The sequence below is a fragment of the Pongo abelii genome, chromosome 16 (genome assembly GCF_028885655.2).
Source record: "Pongo abelii isolate AG06213 chromosome 16, NHGRI_mPonAbe1-v2.0_pri, whole genome shotgun sequence".
NCBI lineage: Eukaryota > Metazoa > Chordata > Mammalia > Primates > Hominidae > Pongo > Pongo abelii.
In genome coordinates, this window is record NC_072001.2 from 83501725 (window position 1) to 83526519 (window position 24795).

A 24795-nucleotide genomic window follows, 5' to 3' on the forward strand; every position below is an offset into this window, starting at 1 on the left:
CAGAAAAGAGGCAGTAGGTTCCCAAACTACATTAAGAAAGTTCCCAAACTATATTAAGTTGTTGGAGAAAGAGTATCTGCCTGAACAAGTTTTTAATGCAGACAAAAGTGCCCTATTCTGGAAGAAAAAGGTCACAAAGATCTAAGGAAGAAAAGTGAATACTAGGACTTAAGGCAGAAAGAGATCGTCTAACTTTACTGTTTTGCGCAAATGCAATTGGGTTTATGATCAGGACTGCCCTTACCTATAAAGCTGCTAACCCGAGTCTTGAAGGGAAAAAGATAAACACCAGCTGCCAGTCTTTTGGTTGTACAACAGGAACGCCTAAACAATATGAACCCTTTTTCGTGATTGGTTACATTAATGCTTTGTCCCTGAAATCAGAAAGTACCTTGCCAGTAAGGGACTGCCTTTTAAAGTTGTTGGGTTTTTTTTTTTTTGAGATGGAGTTTCACTCTTGTCGCCTAGGCTGGAGTGCAGTGGCGCACTCTCTACTCACTGCAACCTCCTCCTCCTGGGTTCTAGCGATTCTTCTGCCTCAGCCTCCCTAGTAGCTGGGATTACAGGCGTACTCCACCATGCCCAACTAATTTATTTGTATCTTTAGTAGAGACGGGGTTTTGCCCTGTTGGCCAAGCTCGTCCCAAACTCCTGATCTCAGGTGATCCCTCCACCTCAGCCTCCCAAAGTGCTGGGATTACAGGCACGAGCCACAGCTCCTGGCCTAAGTTGTTTTGATATTGGACAATGCCCCTGGCCACCCAGAACCTCATGAGTTCAGCACTGAAGGCGTCGAAGTGATAGATGCTTGCCCCCAGAGAAGCATCTCTAATTCAGCCTCTAGGTGAGGGGTCATAAAGACCTTTCAGGCTCATTACACATGGTACTTTATGGAAAAGATTGTCAGTGCTATGGAAGAGAACCCCAATAGAGGGAACATCATACTATTGAAGATACCATTATTGTTTAGAAAAAGATGTGAAAGCTCTCAAGCCTGAAACAACAAATTTTTGCAGGAGAAAACTGTCCAGATGTTGTGCGTGACTTCACAGGATGGAAATCAAGATAGAGATTATGGATATGGCAAGAAAGGTTGGGGGTTAAGGATTTCAAGATAGGGATCTTGGAAACATTCAGGAGCTAATAGACACCAAACCAGAAGAATTAACAGAAGATGACTTGATGGAGATGACTGCTTCCAAACCACTGCCAGACAGTGAGGAAGAAGACATAGAAAAAGAGAAAAAGCAGTGCCAGAAAACAGATTGGCACTAGACAGTCTGACAGAAGGGGTCTGATTATTCAAGACTGCTTTTCGCTTCGTTTGCAACGTGGACTGTTCGGTGATACGAGAACTAAAACTAAAGCAAATGGTGGAAGAAGGATTGGTACCATATAGAAACATTTTTAGAGAACAAAAAAGCAGAAAAGTCAGAAATTACATTGTATTTCCATAAAGTTACACCAAGTATGCCTGCCTCTCCAGCCTCCCCTTTTACCTTCTCCACCTCTGCTAACCCTGAGACAGCAAGACCAACCCCTCTTCTACCTATTCAATGTGAAGACAAGGATGAGGACTTTTATGATGATCGACTTTCACTTAATGAATAGTAAATATATTTTCTCTTCCTTGTGATTTTCTGAATAACATTTCCTTCTCTCTAGCTTACTTTATTATAAGAATACATTATATATTAATAATATGCAAACATACAACACAAAATATGTGTTAGTCGACTATGTTACCAGTAAAGCTTCTGGTTAATAAGCTATTAATAGCTCAAGTTTTGAGGGAACATAAAATTATACATGGATTTTTGACTTGTAGAGGGGTCTGCATGCCTAAATCTGGCATCCTTCAAGGGTCAACTGTACTGTGGTTAGTTGGAAAGTAGTTGCAGCTATAGATAGTTAAAATGTATTGTTTACCATGTGCCAGGCACTGTGCTGAATACTTTGCATAAAAATTGGACTTACAAAAAAGAGTAGATAAGATTTTGAGCAGAGCTTTGCTTTAGGGAGATTATTTCTGGTTAAGGAATGGTTTGGAGATGAAAAAGAAAGGAAGTTAGAGTTTAATATCAAAGATGCTTCAAGATCAGGTATGGTGGCTCACACCTATGATCCCAGCACTTGGGAGGCCAAGGTGGGAGGATTGCTTCAGGCCAGGAATTCGGGACCAGCCTGGGCAACATAATGAGACCTCATCTTTAAAAGAGAAAATTTAAAAAGATGTTTCAGATTTGCCCATACCTTAGCACATGTACATTTAAAGAATACAAACATGGCCCGGTGCAGTGGCTCACACCTGTATTCCCAGCACTGGGAGGCCAAGGTGGGAGGATCACCTGAGGCCAGGAGTTCAAGACCAACCTGGACTACATAGTGAGACTCAGTCTCTACAAAAAAATTTAAAAAATTAGCTGATCATGATGGCATGTACCTGTAGTTCCAGCTACGCAGAAGGCTGAGGTGGGAGGATTGCTTGAGCCCAGGAGGTCAAGGCTGCAGTGAGCTATGATTGCGCCACTTCATACCAGCCTGAGTGACAGTGAGACCCTGTGTCAAAAAAAAAAGACATTTTAAAATATACATATTTAATATTAAAGATAGCCTTTCTAGGGCTGGGCATGGTGGCTCACGCCTGTAGTCCCAGCACTTCGGGAGGCCAAGGCAGGCGGATCACAAGGTCAGGAGATCTAGACCATCCTGGCCAACATGGTGAAACCCAGTCTCTACTAAAAATACAAAAATTAGCTGGGTGTGGTGGTGTGCACCTGTAATCCCAGCTACTCGGGAGGCTGAGGCAGGAGAATGGCTTGAACCCGGGAGGCGGAGATTGTGGTGAGCTGAGATTGTACCACTGCACTCCAGCCTGGCAACAAAGTGAGACTCCGTCTCAAAAAAAAAAAAAAAAAAAAAAGAAAAAAAGATAGCCTTTCTAAATCTCAGACTTCAAGATTACAAGGGTGAGATTTAGTAATTTTCATCTTGTCCAGTCTGTCTAATACAGTGTTGTTTGCTTCATTTTTCATTCATTATTATGAAGTTACAAATATGTCTTTGAAGTTAAAAATGTGGCAATGGAGGTTAACATCAAATATTAATGTTTAAAATATTGATTCCTATGTTCCATTTCCAACAATTGTATCATACCATAAAATTCTAATTCAGGGGAGCAGGACCAGTTTTATATAAAGACTGGCTGCACCCATTACATCTCGATTTTGGCTTTAACTCCAGGCATTTTCTTAAAATTAAGTAGCATTTATTGTGTGTTTTACCATATGTTCAGAATTAAATTCTTTCCTCATTTAATCCTTACTTATTATTATTCCAAAATTACAGATGCAGAAACTCAGGCTCAGAGAGGCTAATTTGCCTTCATTAGTAAGTAGATTCACGCTGAGGCAGGCAGACTCTAGATCCCGTGCCCTTTACCTCTCAACTGCAGTACAGTTCACATCTCCATTGGAGGTTAGCAGAGAAAAGCAAATATCGAAGCTGTGTTCTTCGTTAACAGTTCTTTCAGAGGTATTACTTGATCTTTCTTAAATAAATGCCAAGACTGCCTTCTGACAGTAGGCTTATTCTTACATTGTGGTGTTTGGATTTGAAAAATGTTTTACATTTTCAACCTAGCAACTGTTTTTGTTAAGAAGTAATTGTTGCCATATCACAGGTGAAGAAACAAGCTCAGAGGACTTGCTCTAGGGCAAACCTACGTTTGTAGATAGGAACAAGAAATGAAGCTCTCAGGTAGTGAATAAGAATGTAGTTTGTGAGACAGTGTATTTAGAATGATTCTTTAGTTTACATTACTGCCCTGAATACATTGTGCTGTTCAGTATTAATTATGCCGAAGACCTTAATATTTCATCCTTCAACTCATGTATGTGTATTACTCCATTTCCAGGGTTTGAATGCCGGTGTGGAAATGTTTACTGTGGTGTACACCGTTACTCAGATGTACACAATTGCTCTTACAATTACAAAGCCGATGCTGCTGAGAAAATCAGAAAAGAAAATCCAGTAGTTGTTGGCGAAAAGATCCAAAAGATTTGAACTCCTGCTGGAATACAAAATTCTTGAGCATCTGCAAACTAAAAATTGACTTGAGGTTTCTTTTTTCCTAGTCATTGGGAATGTAGAGCAGTGTATCTTGCATGTCATCGGAGGAATAGATTTTTGTTTTGGTTTTGTTTTGAAAATGACTCTGAACATTTATTTCCATTGCAATTTCTGTGGCTGAGAAGACTTAAACTTTACAAGTATTATCCTTTTAAGATCATTTTAATTTTAGTTGAGTGCAGAGGGCTTTTATAACAAACGTGCAGAAATTTTGGAGGGCTGTGATTTTTCCAGTATTAAACATGCATGCATTAATCTTGCAGTTTATTTTCTCATTGTGTATGTATATATCGCTTTTCTCTGCAGCACGATTTCTCTTTTGATAATGCCCTTTAGGGCACAACTAGTTATCGGTAACTGAATGTATCTTAATCGTTATGGCTGCTTCTGTTTTTTCATTAACAAAGGTTATTCATATGTTAGCATATAGTTTCTTTGCACCCACTATTTATGTCTGAATCATTTGTCACAAGAGAGTGTGTGCTGATGAGATTCTAAGTTTGTGTGTTTAAACTTTTTTTTGAGAGAGGGAAGAAAAAGCTGTATGCATTTCATTGCTGTCTACAGGTTTCTTTCAGATTATGTTCATGGGTTTGTGTGTATACAATATGAAGAATGATCTGAAGTAATTGTGCTGTATTTATGTTTATTCACCAGTCTTTGATTAAATAAAAAGGAAAACCAGAATGCTCCCTTGTATTACTTTTTCTCTTATTCTTTCTGGTAGTTAATTTTATTTTTTGGTCTTTTAGTTTTCTACTTTCCTAATTTTGTAAGAGAACTACCATTATTTGTCTCGCATCTATTTGTGACTAAGCTTATGATCATAAATTGTAATTTTGTATTCCTCTGAGTTGAAGACCTGAGCATATCTTCAAAGGCAAGCACTCCTCTCTGTTACTTAAATGTATTTTTTAGTCCTTGTCTGATTCCCTTTTCTACACTGTCACACTCAATTAACATCTAATAGAAGCTTTTTCTTATAGGATTGGAGAAATTTTAAGAGTATAATTCAAACTTGCAGGGCAATTGTAGAATTGCAGAGTAGAAAGACCCTTGAAAGATCATTTGTCCTGTGGTTTTCAAATGTGTCTGGTAGCCAAACGTTTTTAAACATGAAATGTCATATAAAACAGATGAAGGCAATAATTTTACAATATAAATTTCTCAGTTTAAAATTATTTACTTACTTGCATATTCTATTTAAATAAAGGATGGTTTAATTATCAAAATCTGTAAATTGATCACATTAACAGATTATAAAGAGAATAAACCATTACGACTGTCTTAATAGATTCAGGTAGAGTAATAGAATTTAACACCCATTCGTGATAAGAAAAATTAAACTTGATAAATTAAGACTAGAAAGGAATTTCCTTAAGCTGATAGTTCTATGTGAAATCAACTAGCCAAACAAACAAAACCAAGCATCAACTAAAAAGAGGAAACTTACTTCCTTTTAAAGTCAGAAACAAAGATGACTGCCCACTATTACTGCTTACTATTCAAAATTGTGTTGGAGATTATAATCAGTGGAGCAAGACAAGACAGAAAAATGATAAGAAAAGAGGTAGCACTCATTATTTGCACATTATTGTTTTTATAGAAAACAAATCATTAAATTATTAGAAATAATGGGTTCAATTAGGTAGCTAGATACAACATTCGTTTTTAGAAGACAGTTGCATTTCTTTACACCAGTTACCTAGAAAACCAGGAAACACCATTTGACAATAATATCAGAATCTTGGTTACCTAGGAAATTGACAATATATGTTGATGGCCTTCCTCAAGAAAGAATTCTAAAACATTAAGGGATAATAGGAATTCAGTAAGTAGATGTTAGTGGATAGAAAGACAGTATCAAAAAATGTCATTTGTCCCTCAATAGGCATAGATTCAAGGTAATCCCAATCAAAATTCCACTTGATTTTTTTTCATGGAGCTTGTTTAGTTGATTCTAAAAGTAAAAGTTAAAAAGAGCAGAAGGCTAGAACATTTCAGAAAAGAGCAGAGAGACAGGGACTTGTCCTGCTAAATGTCAGGACTCACTGTGAAGCCTTGTTAGTTAAAAAAAAATAGCATGTTATTAGCTGATGGGGACAGACAGATAACCTGAATTGAATAGATTGCCCAGAGAACTCTGCACGGACCGAACTTTGGTGTAAGAGAGAGGTGGCACATTGCATTCAGGAAAGGAGACTGTTCGATAATTAGAGCTAGAAGAATTGGTTTTCTGTATGAAAAAGGAAAAAATCTGTATGTTATGCCATAGGAAAAAAGGACGTAAATGTAAAACAAAATTCGAAAACTCAGAGAAAAAAGATGGCTGCCAGTTAGATCTTCTTGGCCAGGCACAGTGGCTAACGTCGGTAATCCCATCACTTGGAGGCCGAGGCGGGCAGATCACGAGACCTGGCCAACATGGTGAAACCCCGTCTCTATTAAAAAATACAAAAATTAGCCAGGTGCAGTGGCACATGCCTGTAATCCCTACTACTTGGGAGGCTGAGGCAGGAGAATCACTTGAATCTGGAGGCAGAGGTTGCGGTGAGCCAAGATCGCACCACTGCACTCCAGCCTGGGTGACAACTCCATCTCAAAAAAATAAATAGAAAGAATACTATAAATGTATTATTAATGAATTTGTCTATTAAAAGGATATTTTCTCTGAAACACATTAAAGTATCTTCAAAGAATGTGAAAAGACAAGTTACAAGGTGGGGGAAGTTCCACTGCAAATGAAGACTACAATACCCATTCAAGCAACAAAAAATTAAAAATCTGTCAATGTATATATAGTGTTGGCAGATTTCTGTGTGTTCTCTTGCATTGCTGGTGTTAGTGGAAAGTGGTTCAATCCTTGAGAAAGTTTGATATTATCTTTTAAAGTGGAACTTTTACATACCCAATAGTCCAGAAATTGCACTCCCAAGTGCATACCTAGGAAAAACTTACACATAGATAAATGGGGGACTGCAGTCAGGAGCGGTGGCTCAAGCCTGTAATCCCAGCACTTTGGGAGGCCAAGGTGGATGGATCATGAGGTCAGAAGTTCGAGACCGGCATGGCCAAAATGGTGAAACCTCGTTTCTACTAAAAATACAAAAATTAGCCAGGCACGGTGGCAGGTGCCTGTAATCCCAGCTACTGGGGAGGCTGAGGCAGGAGAATCTCGTGAACCCAAGAGGCGGAGATTGCAGTGAGCCAAGATCGCACCACTGCACCCTAGCCTGGGCAATAGAGTGAGATTCCGTCTCAGAAAAAAAAAAAAAGATAAATGGGGGACCACTACACGAAGTTTTATAGTGCTGTTTACAGAAGCAAAAGCCCAGAAACAAGTCTTCAAATCCCCAGTGAAGAAGAGTAGATAAATATAATGTGATATATTCATACACTGGAATAATACACTGTAACCAAAACTGCTGATCCATAGTGACACAACAAAATAGAAGCATATTATGCAAAAAAGTCTTCCAGTATAGTAAGCTTTAGAAATACAGGAAGAAGTGCAGTATAGTAAGCAAAACTAGTCTCAAAATATGCAACATGCTCACCTATAGACACTTTAAAATACATTTGCATGTAATAGGGTTTGTTTTTGTTTTTTTTTTGAGACGGAGTCTCGCTCTGTTGCCCAGGCTGGAGTGCAGTGGCGCGATCGCAGCTCACTGCAAGCTCTGCCTCCCAGGTTCACGCCATTCTCCTGCCACAGCCTTTGGAGTAGCTGGGACTACAGGCGCCCGCCACCACGCCCGGAGACTTTTTTTTTGTATTTTTAGGGGAGACAGGGTTTCAATGTGTTAGCCAGGATGGTCTGGATCTCCTGACCTTGTGATCCGCCTGCCTCAGCCTCCCAAGTAGGGATTACAGGCGCGAGCCAACGCGCCCGGCCGATTTTTTTTTTTTAAGTAAGATGGAGTTTTGCTCTTGTTGCCCAGGCTGGAGTGCAATGGCACAATCTCAGCTCAGGGCAGCCTCCGCCTCCTGGGTTCAAGCAATTTCTCCTGCCTCAGCCTCCCAAGTAGCTGGGATTACAGGCATCTGCCACCATGCCCAGCTAATTTTGTATTTTTAGTAGACGTGGTGTTTCACCATGTTGGTCAGGCTGGTCTCGAACTCCCGACCTGAGGTGATCTGCCCTCCTCGGTCTCCCAAAGTGCTGGGATTACAGGCGTGAGCCACCGCGCCCAGCCAATAGATTTTATGTGAAAAGAAAGCAGGATAATGATGATGGAAGAATTCAGAACAATGCCCTTAGATGAGAGGTGGCAAGGGATGTGCTAGTAAGTGGTACTATATGGTCAAAGCTCCAGCTTTCTTGGGGTTAGTAGAGTCAGGATGCTTATATTAGGAAACTAAAAGAGGCCATGTATGAACCAGTGCTGAGAGTGTCTTAAACCAGGGATTATGATTAATCCAATATTCTGTACCTGAAGTCCAAAGTATCAAAAGAAGAAAGTTAATTATAAAGCTGTTTTGATGATCACATTTTAGAACTTGAAGGTTATGCAAGGAAAGGTGTTGAATCAGCCTCAGCATTCAATTTGTATTTCTTTTTAAAATTGTCACACATAAAAAACAAACATTCACCGTCTTCCAGTTTCACTACACCTAAATACACCGTTAATCAAGAGTTTTCTTGTACTTCAGTCTTCCATACTAATTTGTCTGGGATGTTTGTGCTCAAGTCTGGTGCAAAGTGTCCTCTCCCCTAGTTATCCTACAATGCTAACTTGTACTGCACGGTGCAGTCTTGAAATCATTCCGTTACTTCAAGCACAACTCAAAAGCCGTGTATTTTCTAATGTGAAAACAGTTTTTACTAAACTGACAATGGCTATACTTCCCCTTTCTCATAGTTTCCAGAACATCTTACCGAGACCAGCTGGGTCATGGAGACCCTAACCCAGCGGCGCTAGAGGAATTAAGACGAAGACACAGAGTGCAGAGTGGGAATCGGGGCTGACAGCCTTCAGAGCTGAGAACCCTAAACAGAGTTTGACCCACATATGATTGACAGCAAGCCAGTGATAAGCATTATTTCTTATTCCTTATGGGAAACAAAGGGACAGGCTCTGGCTTGTTATCCGCAGCAGGAACATGTCCTTAAGGCATAGATCGCTCATGCTATTGTTTGTGGTTTAGGAACACCTTGAGCGGTTTTCTGCCCTGGGTGGGCCAGGTATTCCTTGCCCTCATTTCAGTAAACCAGCAACCTCCAGTGTGGGTGTCATAGCCATCACAAGCATGTCACAGTGCTGCAGAGATTTGTTTATGGCCAGTATCTCATGGCCTGTTTCTGGCCAGATTTGGGAGGCCTGTTCCCAGCAACATCTAAACAGATATTATTGGGAATTTAGGTAAGGATACTTTGTTGTGGTGTCTTTTCAGAGACTGGCTTCCTGGCCATTTTTCCTTCCTTTTATTAACACATAAGCATCAAGATTAATTCAGAAGGCCAGTAGAATAGAAAGTCAGAATGTGGAGATGGGAGACAGAATGTAACCAATGAAAGATGTTAACATCTGGAATGAAATCAAAGAATCTACATAAAGACTCTTGAAACTTATAAGCAATTATAGTAAGATTGCAGGATAAAAGGTTAATACAAAAAAAGGTTAATATATAATACAAAAGCCAATTGCTTTGCTATATACCAGTAATGAAAAATTTAAATTTAAAATTAAAAACACCATTCACGCCGGGTGCAGTGGCTCATGACTGTAATCCCTGCACTTTGGGAGGCCGAGGCAGGCGGATCACGAGATCAAGAGATCAAGACCATCCTGGCCAAGATGGTGAAACCCTGTCTCTTCTAAAAATACAAAAAAATCAGCTGGGTGTGGTGGCACGCGCCTATAGTCCCAGCTACTTGGGAGGCTGTGGCAAGAGAATCACTTGAATCCGGGAGGTGGAGGTTGCAGTGAGCCAAGGTCACGCCACTGCGCTCCAGCCTGGCGACAGAATGAGACTCCATCTCAAAAAAACAAAAAACAAACAAAAACACCATTCACGTTGGCCCCAACAAGAGAGAATGCTTAGGTATAAATCTAATAAAATATGACAAGATCTATGTGAAGAAGATGACAAACTAATCAAGGAAATCAAAGATCATTTCAATAAATAGCTATTTCATTTCAGTGCTAGGAAGACAATATTGTCAGTTCTTCCCACGTTAGTCTATAAGCTCAGTGTGATTTCAGTCAAAATCCTAGCATGTTATTTTGTGGATAGCAACAAAGTAATTCTAAAGTTTATGTGGAGGGGCAAAGGCCCAAAATGGCCAATGCGATATTGAAGAACAAAGTCAAAGACTGATGCTACCCAACTTAAACACCTACTATAAAACTCCCATAATAAAGACTGGTATTTGCAGAATATATCAGACAGCCCAGAAATAAACGAACACAAATGTAGTCAACTGATCTTTGACAAAGGAGAGAAGACAATTCATGGAGAAAGTCTTTTTCATAGGAATACTTTTTCAAGCAGTAGTGATCAGCTGTACATTTACATGCAAAAAAAGTGAATCTAGACACCTTGAACGTTTCACAAAAGTTAACTCAGAATTTATCATAGACCTAAATGTAAAACACAAAAATGTAAAACTTAGAATATAAGAAATTCAAGGCAACCTTGGGTTTGGTTTCTTTTTTTTTAAGTAAAACACTAAAAGCATAACTTGTAAAAGAAAAATTATTGATGACTTGGGCTCTATTAAAGTTAAAAACTGCTCTGCAGAAGCTGCTGTTAAGAAAATTAAAAGACAAGCCACAGACTTGGAAAAAATTAGCAAAACACATAAAGGGCTTTCATTTAACATATACAAAAAACTCTTAAAGCTTAATTGTATGAAAACAATCCAACCTAAAAATGGGCAAAATATCTGAATAGATATCTCATCAAAGAAGATATACTGATAGCAATTAAAAAAAAAAAAAGCCTGCAACCTCAGCTACTCAGGAGGCTGAGGCAGGAGAGTCACTTAAGGTCAGGAGTTTGAGTTTGGTCTGGGCAACATAGTGAGACCTCATCTCTAAAAAATATTTTTTAATGATTTAATAAAGTATACTTGGTTAAAAAACAAAAGTGTCCACACAAAAACTTGCACACTGACATTTTAGCAGCTTTATCCTTAATTGTCAAAAATTGGAAGCAACCAAGATGTCCTTCAATAGGTGAACAAACAAACTATGGAACATTTATACAGTGAAACAGTATCCAACAAAAATAGAACTTTCAGGGCAGGAAAAGACATAGAAGAAACTTAATGTATATTGCTAAGTGAAAGAACCCAATCTTAAAAGCTACATACTATATGATTCCAATTATATGACATTCTGGAAAAGTCAAGACTACAGAGACAGTAAAGAGATAAGTGGCTGCCAGCAGTCCAGGGGATGATAGAAGCAGCAGAAGGGATTTTTGGAAATTAAGAAAACAATCTCATTTACAATAGCGACCAAAAAACCCCCAACCAAACAAAACACTTGGGAATAAATTTAACCAAGGAGGTGAAGGACCTGTACACTGATAACTAGAAAACATCAATGAAACAAATTGAAGAAAACAGAAATAAATGAAAAGATATGGCCAGGTGTGGTGGCTCAAGCCTGTAATTCCAGCACTTTAGGAGGCCGAGGCAGACGGATCACCTGAATCGGGAGTTTGAAACCAGCCTGCCAACATGGAGAAACCCTGTCTCTACTGAAAATACAAAATTAGCCAGGTGTGGTGGCACATGCCTGTAATCTCAGCTACTCTGGAGGCTGAGGCAGGAGAATCGCTTGAACTCCGGAGGTGGAGGTTGCGGTGAGCAAAGATCGCGCCACTGCACTCCAGCTTGGACAGACAACAAGAGCGAAACTCTCTCTCAAAATAAATAAATAAATAAATAAATAAATGAAAAGATATCCCATGTTCATAGATTGGAAGACTTAATATTGTTAAAATGTCCATACTACCCAAAGCAATGTACAAATTCAATGGAATCCCTGTCAAAATTGTAATGATATTTTTCACAGAAACAAACAAACAAATCCTAAAACATGTATGGAACCACAAAAGACCCTGAATAGCTAAAGCACTCTTGAGCAAAAAGAACAAAGCTGGAGGCATCACACTATCTGACTTCAACATCTACTACAAAGCAGCCGGATGTGGTGGCTCATGCCTGTAATCCTAGCACTTCAGGAGGCTGAGGCAGGAGGATCACTTGAGCCCAGGAGTTTGAGACCAGCCTACACAACGTAGCTAGACTCCATCTCTACATTTTTTTAAATATTGGCCAGGCATGGTGGCAGATGCCTATAGTCCCAGCTATGCAGAAGACTAAGGTGGGAGGATGACTTGAGCCACTGGGAGGTTGAGGCTGCAGTGAGCCGTGATCATATCACTGAATTCCAGCCAGAGAACAGAGCAAAACCCTGTCTCTAAAGCAAAGCAAAACAAAACAAAATGAATCTACTATATAGCTATAGTAATCAAAACAACATGGTGCTGGCATAATAACAGACATATTGAACAGAATAGAGAGCCCAGGAATAAATCCACACATTTACAGCCAGCTGATTTTTCACAAAAGGGCTGAGAATACGTGATGGGGAAAGGACAGTCTCTTCAATAAATGATGTTGGGAAAACTGGATATCCACATGTGGAAGAATGGAATTAGACCCTTATCTCACATCATATATAAAAATCAACTCAAAATGGATTAAAAATGTAAACTTAAGACCTGAAACTGTAAAACTAGAAGAAGAAAATGGGAAAAGCTCCATGTCATTGGTCTGGGCAATGATTTTTTGGATATGAACCCAAAAGCACAGGCAACAAAAGCAAATACAGACAGATGGGATTATATCAGGCTAAGAAGCTTCTGTATAGCCAAGGAAACAGTCGACAAGAGAAAACCTATGAAGTGGGAGAAAATATTTGCAAACCACACATCTGATATGGAGTTAGAATATAAAATAAATAATGAAGTCAAACAACTCAATAGCAAGAAAACAAGTAACCTAATTCTTAAAAAATGAGTAATGGGTATGAATAGACATTTCCCAAAAGACATAAAAATGGCTAATAGGTATGTGAAAAAATGCTCAACATCATTATCAGAAAAATGCAAAATAAAACCACAATGAGATATTATCTCACACCTGTTAGAATGGCTGTTATCAAAAAAACAAAAGACAACAAGTGTTGCAGAGGGTGTGGAAAACAGGGAACCCTTGTACTTTGTTGGTGGGAATGTAAATTACTACCGCCATTATGGACAACAGTACAGGGGTTCCTCAAAAAATTAAAACTAGCGCCACCATGTAATTCAGCAATCCCTCTGCTGAGTATATATCCAAAGGATATGAAATCAGTATGTCATAGAGATACCTGCACCTCCATGTTCATTGTAGCATTATTCACAATAGCCAAGATATGAAATCAACCTGAGTGTCCATCAGCAGATGAATGGAGAAACAAAAGGTGTATATACACAATGGAACACTATTCAGCCATAAAAAGAAATCCTGTCATTTATGACAACATGGATGAAGCTGGAGGACATTATATTAAATGAAATAAGCCAGATGCAGAACAACAAATACTGCATGATCTCACTTACATGTGAAATCCCAGAAAAAGCTGAAGTCAGAAGTCGAATAGAATGATGGTTACCAGGGGGTAAGGGCTGGGAGGTTGGGGAGATATTGGTTAAAGCCCACAAAATTTCAGATAGGAGGAATAAGTTCAAGAGATCTATTGGAAAATATGCTGACTATAATTAATAACAGTGTATTTTTTTTTTTTTTTTAGTCCAACTGAGTCTTGCTGTGTTGCCCAGGCTGGAGTGCGGTGGTGCAATCTCAGCTCACTGCAACCTCCACCTCCTGGGTTCAAGCGATTCTCCTGCCTCAGCCTCCCGACTAGCTGGGATTACAGGCACACACCACCACACCCAGCTAATCTTTGTATTTTTAGTAGAGACGGGGTTTCACCGTGTTAGCAAGGATGGTCTCGATCTCCTGACTTTGTGATCCGCCCGCCTTGGCCTCCCAAAGTGCTGGGATTACAGGCATGAGCCACCACGCCTGGCCTTATTATATTCTTGAAAATTGCCAAGAGAGTAGATTTCAAGTGTTCTCAGGACAAAAAAAATGAAAAGTGAGGTAATGTTTATGTTAAGTAGCTCAACTTAGCCATTGTGCAATGTATACCTATTTCAGAATGACATGTTTTACATGATAAATATGTATAATTTTTATTTGTCAACTAAAAAAGTAAAAAGAGTTCTCCAGGTGTTGTCCCAGACAGCCGCTGAGATGTGGAACACATCTGACAATAACAATCAGAATCCTGGTGAAGAGGGAAGACGGGACAGAATGCTCTCACACAGGATGTTCTTAGACAGAGTCAATCTACTTCTCATGCTGCATGTTATACTTTTATTGTGCATTAGTGATGGGGAGGTAAGGAAGAGGAGTAAATGTCAGGATTGCTGACATTTATTGAGAACTTTCTGTGTGTCCCACAATATGCTGAGAGTTTTTGCGGGAGTTTTCTTATTTGATCTTCTAAACAACCTTACGAGGCAGGTATCGTTTTTATTATTTCATTTTTCCAATGCATGAAATTAAGATTTGGTGAGGTACAGTAACCCAAACCCAAACTCAATATGAACGTTCCAGAAAGAGATTTCAAATCTTTATTTGAAACCTTAACATATATATTCTCACAGCTGGGCTCAGTGGCTCACGCCTGTAATCCCAGCAATTTGCCGAGGCAGGCAGATCACGAGGTCAGGAGTTCAAGACCAGCCTGACCAACATGGTGAAACCCCATCTCTACCAAAAATACAAAAATTAGCCAGGTGTGGTGGTTTGTGCCTGTAATCCCAGCTAGTCGGGAGGCTGAGGCAGGAGAATCACTTGAACCTGGGAGGTGGAGGTTGCAGTGAACCGAGATCTTGCTACTTGCACTCCAGCCTGGGCAACAGAGCGAGACTTTGTCTCAAAACAAAACAAAACAAAAAACAAACCAGCAACAGACATATATATTCTGTTACCACATACTGTTTCCTTTTGTTCAACATCTAGGGAAAGGGCCACAAGGAAAAATCATGCCTAACCAACTTTAGTGTGTGTGTGTGTTTGTGTGTGTGTGTGTGTGTGTGTGAGAGAGAGAGAGATAGGGAAATTTTAGTGTGGATTTATTGTTGACAAACTAAACAATGTTTGCAGAGAGAGGCACTGAGAATGATCTGTTCAGCTATGCCAAACAGGTTGAATACAGAGGTTGTAACTTACGTGTCAACGTTCCTCTGTATTTCTGGGAGCAGGGTGGGATCCACAGCTATAGCTCAAAAAGGCACTGAACATTTGGATGGGAAAAAAGGGACAATTCAGATGGGAAAACTATTGAATATGTATTTAGTTATAAGAAAAAAAAACAAAATTAGAAGTATTTTGTTGAAATAACAGTGAGGGAGAATCTAAAAAGTGGCTCCTGCTTTGATAACGGTAACAGAGAACTCATTATATGGTACACATTATTAAGTCAGATGGCAATGACATGCTCTTTATTTAAGGTGCTGCTTGTTATTTGTGAGTCTTGCAAATCCAGCTTAAATCCAAAATGGATTTGAGGTAGTATTCCAACAGAACATAGACACAATAGTACCTGAAACAGACTAAAGACAGAATTAAAGAGGGCAGGAAGAAGAAAATTTATATTGCAGAAAACCTAGCCCTGGTTGAGCTGGTTCACCTAGGACTTCATCCAATCCCCTTCTCCCCACCCTACAACATCCACTTGCACTTGAATTACTTAAGTTCAGTTCCAAGATCCTCTAAATTTTGAGCTCCTTTGAGAGGACAGAATGTCATGTATATTTGCACATGACATATATTCTTGATACTAAAATGTACTGGACACATGCCAAACCCATGATGCCCACTACAAAGTGTGTACCATAAACATCACTGTGCTCAGACCTGAAAAAGAGAGGACACTTACTTTGCTAAAGTGCTTGGCCTTTGACATAGTTTCCTATTTTTCTTGACCACCATGCAGCAGAGCTGAATGTTGCAAAAAAGGCCACCCCATCCTGCTTCCCAGTGCAGGCAGCGTCCACACCTTGCTTATCTGAATGGCAACTGCCAGCTTCTCAGAGCCGTTGCAAGACATCAGTGTCCTGGATCTGGAAAGTTCTCTCTCAGCTCTCTTGTAAAGGAGTGAGGGACATGCTTTGTGTGAATGAGGCCTGCAGTGCAGTGTGTTGCTTTTTAGCATCAGAGGGAGGCATTAAATATGGTGCTACAGAGATCCAAACCAGCCTTCATTGCTGGAGGTGCTGAAACTCACTGCCAGTCCTGAAAGTGTTCATACTCTTTGAGTGAGGAATCTTCCTTAGACAATTGTCAAGGAAAAGGAAAACATTCTGTGCACGCACATCTTCACTGAACTGTTATTATTACCATCTAAAACATTGCGACTTCCTTAGCCAATGACAATGATCATAATGAAGCCTATTGGGCCTCAAGGAAAAATATTCAAGAGAATAAGGTAGGGAAAGACTGAAAAATTGCATCTATGTAAAGTTTATAAGGATGGAAAAGCCATGTGCATACAAATGAAATGAAAAAAAAAACCATGAAAATGTGAAGACTACGTTGGTGGGATTATGGGCAATCTCTTTGTTTTAAAATTCTTTTTAAATAATTGTTGTGATATACGTGGCCAACACATTCTCTTCCAAAAAATGAGAAAGAAAAAATATAGTATACTTGCAAGTTATTTCAAATGTTGTTTTCCAAATAGAGAACAGCTTTGGCATTTTCAGACACTGTGTATAATTAGTGGGTTGGTTAAGTCTATTTTAAAACTATGAAATCTTACTCCCTCTTTAGCCATCTCATCCCCACACCCTTTCCTACACATACATCTGCCCCACCTCCTTTCCCTAAAATACTTTGGTTTTCTTTCTCCAAGGGTTTTATCATTTAGGCTTTTGTTAACTTGTATGTATTCAGTAGAAGCTCCTGGCCTAGCAACCCCCACACAACACATGCTCCATAAAAATAGGAATTAAAGATGTGAGTTGCTGGTGTATCCCCATGGCCTGGCATAGGGCATGGGCTTATTAGTTATTGCTTCATTTCCTTTTGGTCAGCAGTTTTATATTAATGACATGTATTTATGGAGCACCTATTCTGTTCCAGGTGTTTTGCTGGGTATTGACAGAGTTGCACATGGAATAAGAAAGCTCGTGGTTTTAATGGGAAGGGGCAGGGCAACTACAGAACGTGGAAATAATTCATTGCTTTGCAGCTGAGGACTAGCTTGAATTAGGCAGGTATCAAGTGCTCCCTGGAATGCCTCTTTATAAGGCCACCAAGTTGGGATACTCCCCTCTTCTTTTCCTCTTTCAGGAACCTACCAGAACAAATCAGACCACCTTCATTCCCTCCCCAGGGCTGACTTAAAAGAACTGAAGCCAGTCCTTGGCAGAGCCACTCAGGGCAGGAGATGAGAGCCAAGAGGCTGTGCCCAGACTACGCTCCTTACTGGGTGATGATCACTGGTCACGCCTGGTGGACAGGCACCAGAGTCATCTTGGGGCTAGGAAGGGGGGCTCAACAGCGGGCCCTGCTTGCCGTACTCGCTCCTCTCAAGCCGTTTTCAAGACCTCTTAGCTCACATTATCCTGCCATCTTCCAGCCTCTTCTCCCTAAGCTGAAATGCAGAGCAGCCTCCCTAACTCAGCAGTCACTGTGTCACATTCCTCAAGGATCTTCAGGGAAACCTTGCCCAGACTATCGTCTACTTTTCTAGATTTCAGCTGGCATCCTGGCTGTTTAAAAGTGTACCTGAATCATTCACACCAACAATAACACAACGACACTCTCTCCGGTGTGTTCCAAGTGTCCTGGCTGTGGCATGGTCTCAAAAAACTGCACCTGACTGCACATGAGTGATTAGATAACACCTTGAACCCACCCTAAGATAGTCTGCCTTTCCCTTCTTTCCTGCCTGCCTCCTTTTCTTTCTCCCTCTCTCTCGTCCTATTTCTTTTTTTTCTTTCCTTTCCTTTATCCCCCTCCCTTCCTTTCCTCTTCTTCCCTCCCTTCTCTCTCTTTCCACACACACGTAATCTCTATATGCCAGGCACTATTCTAGGTGCTTCACAAATATTAATTCATTCCATTCTCATATCAACTTTGTGAAGTAGGAATTATTATCATCAACATCATGCAGAGAAGGAAGCTGAGGTAGAGAAAGTTGAAGTAACTTGTCCAAGGTTGAGCCGCTTGTCAACGTCATTTTACTACTGGCATGTGAAACAGGTGAGTTATATATTTTAGAATATTAATTCTCATTAATTGAAGCCTTCCAAACAGGCCTAACTGTCCCCTTCTCTGATATACAAGTGGAAATGTCATAGCTGGACGAAGCATCATGGTATGAAGGCAGAAAGGACGCGACTGGGTGTTCTTCTGAAGCTCAGGGAGCAGCTCTTGGGGAGAAAGTGTTTCCAGGAAGCGGACAAGAGTTCTGTTGAGCTGAAGAGCAGGGCAGCAGCCGGGGCGAGCGAGGCTGGAGTCATGCAGGGCAGAGCCTTAAATGCTAAGCTGGGGTTTGCTCTCTGTAGGACCAGCTAGCTGCCCCGAGCGGGGGCTGGAACCAGATATCCCCGACGTGGACTCGCGGACAGGGCGGGGATCAGGACGGGGGCGGCGCCAGGGGAGGGGCGGGGCTCGGGGAGTGAGGAGAGACTGGAGGGCCTGGGACTCGCGGGGACCCAGGCCAGGGGAGGGGCGGGGCTCAGGGAGGGAGGGAGGGAGAGACTGGATGACCTGGAGCTTGCAGGGCGGGGCCAGGGGAGGGGCGGGGCTCTGGGAGGGAAGGTGGCACTGGAGGACCTGGGACTTGCGGAGGCGGGGCGAGGGGAGGGGCGAGGGGAGGGGCGGGGCTTGGGGAGGGAGGGTGAGACTGTGGAGGACCTGGGGCTCGCGGGGTCGGGGCAAGGGGAGGGGCGGGGCTCAGGGAGCGAGGAGAGACTGGAGGACCTGAGGCTCACGGGGGCGGGGCCAGGGGCGGGGCGGGGCTCTGGAAGGGCGGGCGAGACTGTGGAGGACCTGGAGCTGGCGGGGGTCAGGGTAGGGGAGGGGCAGGGTTCGGGGTTCGGGGGCGGGGTGTTCACGGTGAGACCAAAAGTCAGGTAGGAGCCTCCGGGGTCCCTGCTGTGTCACCCGGACAGGCCGTGGGGGCGGGCAGGGGGGCGGGGCCGGGCCTGACGACAGCGGCCGAGTTCAGTCCCGCTCTCCGCACGCCACCTTAGGCCCGCAGCGGTGCCGGGTGCTCTCCAGCATGTCCTTCATCCCGGTGGCCGAGGATTCCGACTTCCCCATCCACAACCTGCCCTACGGCGTCTTCTCGACCAGAGGCGACGTGAGCAGTGGGGCTTTGGCTTCCGGGCGCGGGGAGGGAGTGGAGTGGAGTGGAGTGGAGTGGAGTGGAGTGGAATGGATGGAATGGAGTGGAATGAGGGGCAGGATGGAGGCTTGTGCCATTTTTCCGTGAGAGTGCCTGTGGGCTTGAGTCCCGCCTCGTAACTTTCTAGCTGTGCACGTTGTTTAACTTTTCAGCCTCATTGTCCGCAGGTTTGCTGAGAATTAAATGCAAAATGAAATGAATCGTGTCACTCTCCCAGACAAGCAGAGCAAGCAGGATTCTGTTACCGGAAGCTGCAGCACACAGGCATGCTGCCTACTCCCAGGTGGTTGCGGTGTGTTTCTCTCGCCCAAGAGGCCGGGTCAGGGCTGGTGGTTCATCTCGCTGGATAGCCCCTAACCCTAGAACCCGGGAAATGATAACCCGGTATGCGTAGCAGGTCAGAGGGGCACGCGCGTTTCTTGGCTTAGAATTGTGAGATCTAAGATGGCAAGTGTCTCTGCCTGTAGCTGAAATTCTTTCAGCTCCTGGTGTGGGCTCCCTGGCATTCCCCTACTGATCAGAAGAAAGAGGGCAGGGAAACAAACTTTGACTAAGTCAGTGTAGTCTGACTGGTAGAAAGAAGTATTTGAAAACTGGGGGTTTATCAGCAAATAGATAATAAGAGGGTCCCTAGGTTGGAAAAGCAGATTCCCTTGGATTTGTTGATGATATTTTTGGCTTAGATTTCTGCTCCTAAGTTTAAAGGTAAACTCCTGATTCAGCTCTGTAAGCCATAGAACCTCAGAATCAGGAAATGTTTGCTAAACGAGGGGCCTGGCAGTTGGCTTCTTCTTGGAAAGTGGGGTCCCCTCCTTCCCCCATGGCTTGTCATTGGATGCAAGTGGCTGGCCTTTTGTGGGCCTGTCTGCGCTAAGTGCTTTGGTCCAGAAGAGTCAACTTGTGGTTTCACATCTGGCCGGGCTGACCAGATGTTGCAAGGACACAGAAAGTGGACACTCAGTCCCCTGGAGGACACAATCTGAGGCACATTAAATCTTAACTTGTGATGGCCAACAACCTTTCTGCAGACAGAGCCCTCCCTCTGCCCTCCTCAAACACTTTGCCCTCGGCAGATGTGTCCTCCCTCACCTTTCCTGGGAGCACAAATCCATTAGACAGAAACATTTGTGAGAGGCAGGCACAACCCAGTAGGGGCTCTGACTTGCTTTCTCAGGGGAATCAAATTAATGTCCGTTAGAGTGTGGCTAGGTGTTTTCAGACACCATGTCCTGCTGTTTCAACATCAGAATGTGCAGGACAGCCACTACAGATGTCTGGAAGAGAGAGCCCCATTCCGCTGTCCTCTGATACAGTGCTGGGGGTGGAGAGTTAGCCCTTTGGCCTTCCAGCTGAACAATCCTCTTCTGAAGCTTTCTCTGCAGGCACTGGAAATTCCAACCATGATGGCTGCCTTGCCAGGCAAGACTGGTTGCCAAGGCAAAACCTCCCTTCTCCCATGTCAGCAGTCAGCCTTGCCTAATTTGAGTGGAATAACAATGAATCCAGCCATCACTTTATTCATTTTTTTATTCAGTAAATGCTTGTGAACCCCAACTCTGGTCCAGACTTTGCCTGGGCTCCGAGTTGGCATCAAACACACAGGAGACGCCTTCCTTCCATTTCTGGTTGCTCATGGACTAGTAAGGTGTACAGGGGTGCTCTCTGTGAAGGTAGGGGTGGTGGCCTCTGAGAATGGGATTGTAGTAGTGTGGAGCCGCTTTTGCCGGGTGCCTGGTTAAAGTCCTGGTGGTCTGGCTGTGCCGCTGCCTCCTGGCCTCTGCTCTCTCCAGCCACATTGGCTGCCTTTGAGTCTCTGAGATGTGCTAAGAGCAGTTTCCTGCCTTCAGGCCTTAGCACATGTTGTTCCTTCTGCCTGGAATACTCATCCTTCTGCTCTCTATATGCTTGGCCCCTTCTCAGTCTTTGGGACTCAGCTTAAATGTCACCTCCTAAGCACCCTCTCTGAATGAGCTCCCTGCTGTGGCCCAACCTTGGCTATCTCTCACCACACCCTGTGTTTCCTTTTGCTTCTGGAGAGGAGGAACCAAGTCACTGTTCCCAGGGCCTCAGCAGCCTTTGTGTAATGCTGGTACTGAGAAGATGCTCTCTAAATGTTTGTGGCATGAATAGCGTCTACCCTGTGTCTGTTCTTGTGGTGAGAGATTTACAGATATTAATTAAATTCTCACAATAAACCTACTGTGAAGTTATTGTCCCCATTCTACAGATGAGGAAACTGAGGCCCAGAGAGGCAAAGCATCGTGCTTCAGATCTCACAGCTAGTAAGAGGCAGATATGGGGTTGATCCCCACATCTGTCAGCCTCCCAAACTGTAGGGTCCAGCCCTACGGGGCTTAGCGGGTGTTCTTCCCATGTGCGGAAACGAGAGATTGTAAGAAATAAAGACACAAGACAAAGAGATAAAGAGAAAACAGCTGGGCCCGGGGGACCACTACCACTGAGACACAGAGACCGGTAGTGGCCCCGAATGGCCGGGCACACTGATATTTATTGCACACAAGACAAGGGGGGCAGGGTAAGGAAGGTGAGTCGTCCAAGTGATTGATAAGGTCAAGCAAGTCATGTGATCATGGGACGGGGGCTCTTCCATTTTAGGTAGCCGAAGCAGAGAGGGAAGGCAGCATACGTCAGCATTTTCATCTATGCACTTATAAGAAAGATCAAAGACTTTAAGACTTTCACTATTTCTTCTACCGCTGTCTTCTAAGAACTTCCAAGAGGAACCAGGAGTACGGGAGGAGCATGAAAGTGGACAAGGAGCGTGACCATTGAAGCACAGCACCACAGGGAGGGGTTTAGGCCTCCGGATGACTGCGGGCAGGCCTGGATAATATCCAGCCTCCCACAGGAAGCTGGTGGAGCAGAGTGTTCCCTGACTCCTCCAAGGAAAGGGAGACTCCCTTTCGCGGTCTGCTAAGTAACGGGTGCCTTCCCAGGCACTGGTGTTGCCGCTTGACCAAGGAGCCCTCAAGCAGCCCTTATGCAGGTGTGACAGGGCTCACCTCTTGCCTTCTAGGTCACTTCTCACAATGTCCCTTCAGTACCTGACCCTATACCCGCCGGTTATTCCTAGGTTATATTAGTAATGCAACAAAGAGTAATATTAAAAACTAATGATTAATAATGTTTATACTAATGATTGATCATTGTCCATGATCATCTGCATATCTAATTTGTATTATAACTTTATAGCAATATAGCTACAGTTTGTGCCTTCAGTCTCTTGCCTTGGCACCTGGGTAATCCTTCACCCACACCTGTCCCATGCTTTCCCCGTATGTCAGGCTGGGAGTTGGGTAATGCTTTCCTTTGGACAACTTTATGTCAGATATGACCAACTATTTTAAAACAGCGGCAATGCACATTCATTCTCTTGAAGTTAGACAAATGCAGTCTCCCTCCTTAGTTTGTTTCCCTCAAGTTGCAGATGGGAAACTGAGGCCCAGAGACTTGTCCAAGATGATAAGATGGCGAATGAGGGAGCAGACTTGGAGCCCAGGAATCCTGGATCTGACCTGTGAACCCCCTCTAGTTTTGTGCTGAAGAAAATAACTCCCAAGGTTGAAAGTAGAGGGACTCACTCTCTCAGACTTTTTCTGGGTCCTCAGGTCATAGTTTGAAGCACAAGTTTGAAGCTTCTAGGCTTTGTTTGCATTTGAGGCAGCAGGCAGCTGCACTTGTGACCCCATTTTGGAAGTTGCTCACTGGTGGTGACTCCTTCTTGCCTTCAGCTGGGTGTGGGGACCAGGATCAGAGATGTGGTCTGCCCTGCACATTCCCTGAATGGAAAGCCACTTGGATCCAGGTGGTTCAGCTCTTTGCCTAAAGCAGATTTGCCATTTTCAAGAGGGGAAGACTGAGGCCCAGGGAGTTGGCAGTGGGGCTGAGAATGAGTATCCAAGCTCTCCAGGCAGCCTCTTCTAGGGTAGGTTCTGCTGGGACCTCAGATGAGGAGTGTGGCTCTGGTCTACCCTAATTCCAAGAGCTGACATGCAGAGAAATGGTCATCTTTTCTCAGCCCACCCCAGTGAGCAGCCAATGGAGATAAGGCCAGCCAATAATCCCACCACTAAGCTCGCTAGCACTGAAATGGCCAAGCTGGTGGTTCAGGAGAGCTGGAAGCCTGGCTCAGGACAGAGCCCTGGGAAATTGAGTCTGCAAACATGCCCTCGGGTTCTTGTTGATGAGCAAAGCTCAGGGTTGTGGGGACAAAGACCAGGACTTAACAAATATTTAAGACATCTTTGTTGATGCTGGGATTTTGTGGTGCAGAAAGGAACTTGCCTTGCATGTTCTGAGCAGTCTGACTTCCTGCAGCTCCCTTACAACCCGAGCTGTCCTCCATTTGAGCTACAACAGAGCTCATTAATCCAAGCCACCTGGCCCTCAACACTGTGCATTGGGCACTCATGCTCCACCGCACAACTGAATTACCCTAGTCAAGGCCTAGGTTAAACCTGGAAAATAATCCAACATCCTGGTAAGGTGGTGAGCTCCTCATCACTGGAGGCATTTATGTAATGCCTAGGGAACTTTGTGGGGGTCTTTGCCTAGGTTAAGTGGCTAGGATCAGGCTGACTGCTCTTCCCCCAGTCCAACGGATATTTGATTTATTCCCCATTCAGGGAACACAGATTCTTTTTCCTTTTAGTCCTGGAAGCAGAGATGGCACAAGGGAGCTGGGGCAGGATGCTGAGACCGTGGTTCTTCAGCCTGCTCTGCATACAGGGCCACCTAAAGGGGGATCCATGGCCTCTTCAATAGACAAGCTTTCTGAGTAAATGAGCCAAGCCCAGCCAGGGGCTTTTTCTGGTGCTGACTGTGTCATCTTCCTCCTAGCCAAGACCGAGGATAGGCGTGGCCATTGGCGACCAGATCCTGGACCTCAGTGTCATCAAGCACCTCTTTACTGGGCCTGTCCTCTCCAAACACCAGGATGTCTTCAATCAGGTAGGACATTGTGAAATGGCTTGTCCCTGACCTCAGTGGCACTTACTGCGGATGCCAACAAGAAAATGCTCCTTGCGTTCCATTTCCAATAGAGGTGATGCCATCGGAGGTCTCAGAAGTTATACTTGGATAAGGCTAGGGTTGTTTTGAGACAGACAAGCTGGTAGGATGTGGCCTTGGGACAATTCAGGGTGGTTTCTCA

General features: G+C 43.2%; 2 protein-coding genes across 23 annotated transcripts in view; both read left to right on the forward strand.

The window, feature by feature from the left end:
- The window catches only part of ZFAND6 (zinc finger AN1-type containing 6), an 83336-nt gene extending 78518 nt beyond the window's left edge, over nt 1-4818 (forward strand). For all 19 annotated transcript variants that reach the window (XM_024232206.2, XM_054531243.1, XM_024232207.2 and 16 more), the window contains 1 exon segment: nt 3917-4818. In XM_024232206.2, the coding sequence (XP_024087974.1) occupies nt 3917-4065 (149 nt within the window). In that variant the 3' untranslated portion in view covers nt 4066-4818.
- Nucleotides 4819-19209: 14391 nt separating this feature from the next.
- Nucleotides 19210-24795, forward strand: part of FAH (fumarylacetoacetate hydrolase) — a 33029-nt gene continuing 27443 nt past the window's right edge. The window contains exons 1-3 of one of the 4 annotated variants that reach the window (XM_024232328.2): nt 19210-19285; nt 19468-19577; nt 24483-24593. In XM_024232328.2, the coding sequence (XP_024088096.1) occupies nt 19497-19577; nt 24483-24593 (192 nt within the window). In that variant the 5' untranslated portion in view covers nt 19210-19285; nt 19468-19496. Of the gene's footprint in view, nt 19348-19370; nt 19578-24482; nt 24594-24795 lie in introns of those variants that run through there. The other 3 variants (XM_024232327.2, XM_063716265.1, XM_054531713.2) reach the window with 3 other exon arrangements.